We start from the raw sequence: 6,436 nt of genomic DNA, 5'->3' as shown, positions 1-6,436 counted from the left end.
CAAGAGGTCGTTCTTTAGAGCAGCTGTGAGCAGGAGCGTCGGTGATGAACTGAGGTGATAGACTCCTGGATTTGTTCTGTCAAGTTTTAAAATACACGTCCAGTCAATTAAACAAATGTTTTTGCCTCTAACTTCACACTTGCATAATCAACCTTCACTGTGCAAACTGATAAATGCCAGTAGAAGAAAGAGCAAAGATTTCCATAATGGGCACACCTTAAATCTGATTTAAGGTGGCACCCACACTGAGAAATTTGCAGATTGTATGTTTTAAATGTATCAATGTATTTTAGATGAAATTCTAATGCTATTTCATTATTATATTTTCTAATTCCCCCTGTTCGTCTGTGCTGTTGTGTCAATTTGAATTTCCTCTGTAAAGCTATCCTCACCTTATTTTATGTTTGTGGACTTCTCAGTGAAGTTGTCATTTTGTGTTCAACATTTACACCTCTGACACAAAATATTAGATTCTTGTGCATGTTCACAGAGCAAACAAAGTTTTTCAACAAGGTAAAGAGAGTAATTGTGTATATAAGACTTTGATCCTCACCAAACTTATTTTGCTGATACTGTGCCAAATCCATAATGGTATGCAATAACTTATTACAACTTGTGCTTTTTCCAGGAATATAAGAAGAAGAAGAAAAACCAAGCCAAAAAAATCATATTGAGCATCAAACCGGGCAAAGTTGTCAACAGCCCAAAAAGTCCTACACTTACTGATAAAGATTGTATTTAAAGTGGTTCTTTCTTTGTCTGATATATCGTCTTGTGTGTTAAAATCTAGGTTTACAACACTCATTATTTCAGCCGAGACTGCGTGCTTGAAAGGTCAATAATCCTGAATGGGTTTGTGTATAACTGTACTCCCACTCACACAATGCTGCATAATACTAGTGAGAATAAAAGACAGGCTATAGCGGTAACAACCTGCAAGAAAAAAAGAAAGAAAGAAAGGATCATAAATGTTCTTTACATTTTATTTACTACATCAGGAACAACAACAATAATAACATTATTAATTCACCATATAGCAGCAATGAGCTCCATTTAGCAGCTGCCCTGTCAGAGCACTTCTTTCTAAATGTGAACAGCTACAATTCAACTGCAATACATTTGCTGATAAAGCTCATGTGAAATGATTGAGGAGCACTTACCAAACATAAATAAAACAGCATATTCAAATCAAATTCATCAAAGACTCGTGCACACAACAGCCATGGAGACACAAATGGTTTTAACAGCAATAACCACCTCTTACCCTAGGCTTATTAAGTATAACAGGCAGTAAGCAAAATCAAGTAATGATATTGTGCAAACAACTACAGTAACACAAGCTGCCACTTCAAGCAGGGTTCCCTTCAAAATGTATGTCAAGCAGTTCAAAAAAAAAAAGTGGACACTCCATCAGAGGGCAGTGTTGCTCCTTCCAAATCCAAACACTGTCAGGTCCTTTCCAAACTGAAGATGGCCTCAGTAAGGACATCCAGAGAGGTATGTCCAAATTAACATCTGTAACCACTGCTGTACTCTGTTCTCATGTTCACAAGAAAGATAATTTAACATAAAGTAAAAACAAAAAACACTAACTCCCTAACAGAGGTATAAGTAGTTTTAAATAGCCCATGGTTCCAGTAAAGTTTTTACTCATACTGGCTGAACGTATTACACCATGCATGGCCTTAATTACATTCCCTGCCCCATTTATCTTAAAATATGATATTAGGTTAGGTCTCTCTCCTTCGAGTCCCTAATATATCCAGTGTGTAGATGAATGTGTAGTGTGTGTGTGTCTGTGTGCGTAATGTGCAGTATGTAGACAAAGGGCTGTCACTCTGACTGCTGGAGTGGACATGAACAATATACCAGAGCCCCCTGGGCCACATTACACCGCAGAGACTTGCATAAAAGGACGAGAGAAGGAGCGCAGACAGCCTCTGACTAATGGAGAGAGAAAGCAAGGAGACAAGCGGGAGTTCACATTCACAGCCTGATCTCATCCGATATAGTATAAAAGGCATCTTTTGGTGATGTGGAAAGACAGGGCAGTATGTCAAAACACTGAGAGAACCATCAAATATTCAAGGCCTCATTAGTATTATCTTTTTATTTCTACTGAAAATTGTGTACTATCTAATTTGTTGTTGATGAGTAATTAAAAAATCTTTAAGAGCAGATCCCCTTAACCAGTGCTGGAACAACACGGGAAACTATAATGTCATAATGTTGACTCTGTATCTCTTAGACCTTTAAAAAGGCAACCTCAAGCAAGTTCAGCCGCCTACAAGATGCAGAGCCTCTAATACAGTGTCCTGTGGCTCTGTAAAGTCTCTGTTTTGCTTCTTGTACATTTCGCCTAACTGTCTCATTTGTATACTGTAGCCTATGTGCAATTGTGTGTGTGTGTCCCCAGAGAGTAGACAGATGGATGGCCCATCATATGGGTGCTGTGGTGAAACACCTGCCACATCCAGAGGGAGGGAAACCCCAGCAAACACCAAAAATAGAGGGTAGAGAACAGCTGATGTGGAGTCACTTGCCACCCCAAGACACTTAGACTAAACAGAGACCTAAGACAAATCTAAAATTCTCTGCAAAACCTTTTGGTTTCAGAGAACAGCAACAAACAGTGCTCCTCAACATTTTAAAATGTTGCAGTTTATTTCCAGCATATAAAAGCAATTTTAAGCTGCAGCTAAATCAAAGCTCACAAAAGCCCAGTGGAAATATATTAACAAATTAAGGTGCAAACAGGAATTAAAGTCACAACGGACAGGCAGGCCCAGCAGACTAAAGACAAGGCATTGCAATGTTATAGTGTGGAAACACAAATACCATACAGCAGCTCTCAGAAATATCTCCATCCTTTTCATGACAGCAAGCCTTAGGCAGTCCTGCTGCTGTTTCCCATGGTGATAAGTCAAAGTGATATTCCCATAACAACCACAGGATGTAGAGTATAGGCTACAGTGTGTCTGAGCTCGGGGCAACTCCATTAGTCTGACATGGCCTTTTAACCCCTCAAACACAGGCTGTGGGCACCATGTTAACAGCCTAAACATCCAGCACGTGGTTGAGGTAGGAGATGTAACAAATCGCGAGTCGCAGAATCTCGATCTTGGACAACTTTTTGTCGGGTGGGATGGTCGGGAGGAGTTTCCTCAGCTCTGTAAAAGCCACGTTGAAGGCCACTACGCGGATGCGCTCCCTGGTGGCGTGCGCGGATCGATACTTGGCGGTCGCGCGCCTCCTCCGCCTCTTCTCCTCCCTGCTGAGGGCGGGCACGTGCGCGGGCTCCGCCGATATGGACCTGCATTGACCACTGTCCAGAAGGGTTTCCGTGTCCGTATGCACCCAGGGCAGCTCGGGGTCGGGCTGGTCAGGACTGAGCATCGTCCTCCTGTGCTCAGGCTGCAAATGACCTAAAGACCAAGGACAAAAGGCAATAAAGCAGTGTTTTTAATTGGACTTCCTATATTTCAAGGTAACGATCAAGTGCCAGAAACGGGGGCACAAATCTAACAACTCAGTAGGCTATAGGACAATTTTATTTTGCTGACACTTGTAGATTTTTATCCTTTACATATTAGGCAATATTATCCTTTCTTTTCGTTGCATTCCTGCCTGCAGTTTTGCCTTTTTTAGACAAACTGAAAAACTTCTTTTATGGGACCAGGCGCCCTAATGAGGGACTCGTGCTGCCCCCTTGTGACCGGACTTCGTGACTGTTCCTCGGCCACCTGAGCTATCCGAGGTGCTGAAACAATATCGCCGCGAAATCAAACAGCTCGTCCCCAATATCGGGTCATTCAGTCAGAATAATAATGAATACGGTTTCTTACAGTTCAAACAACAGCCGCTAGAGAACTGTCGTGTAAAATACACTTAACACTACTCACTGGGTTGTTTCTAAAAAGCATTTGGTTTCAAGGAAAGATTTCTCTAAGCTACCGACTCATTAACAGGCAATGTATTCTTTGTGTCAAACTTGTTATTTATCAGGCTCCTAAAAGACCTATCTTGAAGGCTCTGTTCATTCTTATTGTGTTTTAATTACATTACTCTTCCACATAATAAAAGTTGTTTTCTGTTTTAAGTTTTGAACTGTAAACGCAACATTTGAACTTACCGTGCACATTCAAAGACCCAGATCCCCGTGAGCCTCCTCCATGCTGTCCCGGTGCTGATCCGTGGAGTTTTAGAGCCGCGAGCAGGACATGTTAGTGTGACTCATGGTCAAGTGGACATGGTGCGGTCCGGCTCGTCCTCCTCCCTGTCCATCATGGTGTGTGTGGAGTGGACATATCTTCCTTCAGACTGAGAGACTGCGCGACTTGTTGCTGTCTCTCCCTCAAACCTCCGCCTGGGTGTGCGCATGAGAAGACCCCCCCCCTACCCCCCTCCCATCTCTCTATAAAAGGCGGGATAAGAGTGCTCATTTGCCTGAACCCATTCCTTCTTTTTCACTTAGATCCAGGAGCCGCGAGACATCCACTAACAGATTTGTTTGTGCACAGTATTTGTTGTAGATGGATGTTCTCGACAGTATAAGATCAAATATGCACATCTTGTGTCTAAATAGTCAAGAAAAAAATGGATCAAATGTGTCTCAGAAACAACAAAAGTGCCTCCTCCAGGATATGACTCAAACATCTGTTATCCTCTATCCATTATAAAACTCAGGCAGGCTTGGTTGCCTGCCTGTCAAGGAAGATTGGGTCCCATCTCTGCATGCGGAGCTGGTGACAGGACAGGCTTTTAAAAAGGGCAGTGGGCCTGTGGATACCACTTGACGTGGTCATAAGCTGTAAAAATCCACCAGAGTATGTGCCCTGCCATTTGCTGCACTTTAATAGGCCCAGTGCTGATAAAGGCACCGGGGTAGGAGATTGAAAAGGGTAGGCAATCTGTGTTGGAAATAAATTGAGAACTGAACTGTAAAACAGCTCATTTATTCAAACAAGCATAAAAAAAATGGACAAAGCTTTTAACAAAGATGACTCTATCCTTTGCCATGAAAATACAGCCAGATATTGTGGATGCCATTGTGTGCTTGTAGCCTGTTGTGTCTGGACGAACGTGGCGGGAGTAGTCATGTGGCTCTGGCATTTTGATCTGCTCATCTCTTAGAGGGAAATGTCAGTGCTAATCATTACTAACATAATCATTGTGAGTAAATCACCAATGGGCCTCCACCTCTGTGCCGATGGTGGAAAATGTTTCCTCAGACGCCGTCAGAAATGGCACCATAAATGCTCAGTTGGGAACATATGCGATTATTGAGAAGGCCTTGGCATATGGCTAACATCATTATCATTCTCTCCAAACCACCATGTGACCATTCCTGTCTTGTCGACTGGGAAATGGCCGGGGTTCACCGCTCATCACTGGAGGAAAGATGCGTAATGTAATGAGGATGATTTCTCAGAACTGTCATGTTAGAATTTTCTTTTTTTTTGTGTATAACTTTGAAGTGCTGACCCGATGCTAACATACTTATAGTTCCTTCATATGACGTCACATTTACCATTAAACAAACTAACCTACGTTCAGTTTAATCATTAAAAAGAGACGCATCCCTAATTAAAATAGACTCAAGGGAGAACTACTGAGAAAAGCTTTGCTCTGTGGCATTTAATAATAGACGCTGTCAGTGTCTTGAAGGTCAGAGGGTGTGATGTGTGTATGTATGATCATGAGTGTGTGTTTGTAACTGTCTTGCAGTAATTACAGAACAGACCCTGAACATTATTGAAAAGAAAAAACAAGAGGGGAGCCAGGAAGCATGAGAACGTGACAAGGTTGTAAGTCCATAGCAATCACAAAGATCATGTAAATCATTAAGCAGCTCAGTATATCAACTAGCCAAATGATGACAATACTGGCCCTCTGATGTGATCTGATAATAATAAATAATCCTTCAATGGCACATTTAGCAATCAATCACATACATATGGTCATTCACATCCGATAATAAGCAAACAATCAGTATCCACAATTTACCAGCAATTTAAAAGCCACTTTCTTAGTTATGTTTTTTTTGTCTAATCGATCAAAACTTTTGTCAACCTTTAAACATTTCAGGAGCGCACTATATGGCTATAACTGAAACAAATTACTATTTTGATAAATTCTGTCTCTGCTAAAACATTTTTAAATGAAGTGACACCAAGGCTGTAATTTCCTAACAGAAGCGTTGTTGAGTATAGCATCCTGACCTTGGTGAGTGATACACAAGCAGTATTCATTCTTCATTTTTTATCCTTTATTTTACTGCAGCCAACCTAATGAATAGATGATAACTTATACAAACTTTAATTTATCTGGGCATTTAACACCTAGCAATACCTGTTCTGCTTACACAAGATGATTTAAAGATCAATCAATCGATCTGCATCTGCATTCAAAATATGTAAACTAACATTACACAGAA

The 6,436-nt window shown here is 41.2% G+C and overlaps 1 protein-coding gene across 1 annotated transcript; it reads right to left on the bottom strand.

The window, feature by feature from the left end:
* Nucleotides 1-2,810: 2,810 nt before the first annotated feature.
* LOC146965103 (helix-loop-helix protein 2-like) lies at nt 2,811-3,443 on the bottom strand. Its single transcript, XM_085765398.1, has one exon. The coding sequence runs from the start codon at nt 3,394-3,396 to the stop codon at nt 3,058-3,060; it is 339 nt and encodes a 112-aa protein (XP_085621524.1). The 5' UTR covers nt 3,397-3,443; the 3' UTR covers nt 2,811-3,057.
* Nucleotides 3,444-6,436: the final 2,993 nt, after the last annotated feature.

This window comes from Trachurus japonicus, chromosome 21 (assembly GCF_045865225.1).
Source record: "Trachurus japonicus isolate A0001 chromosome 21, Traja_1.0".
In the NCBI taxonomy this organism is placed as follows: domain Eukaryota; kingdom Metazoa; phylum Chordata; class Actinopteri; order Carangiformes; family Carangidae; genus Trachurus; species Trachurus japonicus.
This window is presented reverse-complemented; position numbering and strand designations above follow the sequence as displayed.

Coding starts and splice junctions, on each gene's coding strand:
- LOC146965103 (XM_085765398.1), bottom strand. CDS start 3,396: ATGCTCAGTCCTGACCAGCCCGACCCCGAGCTGCCCTGGGTGCATACG.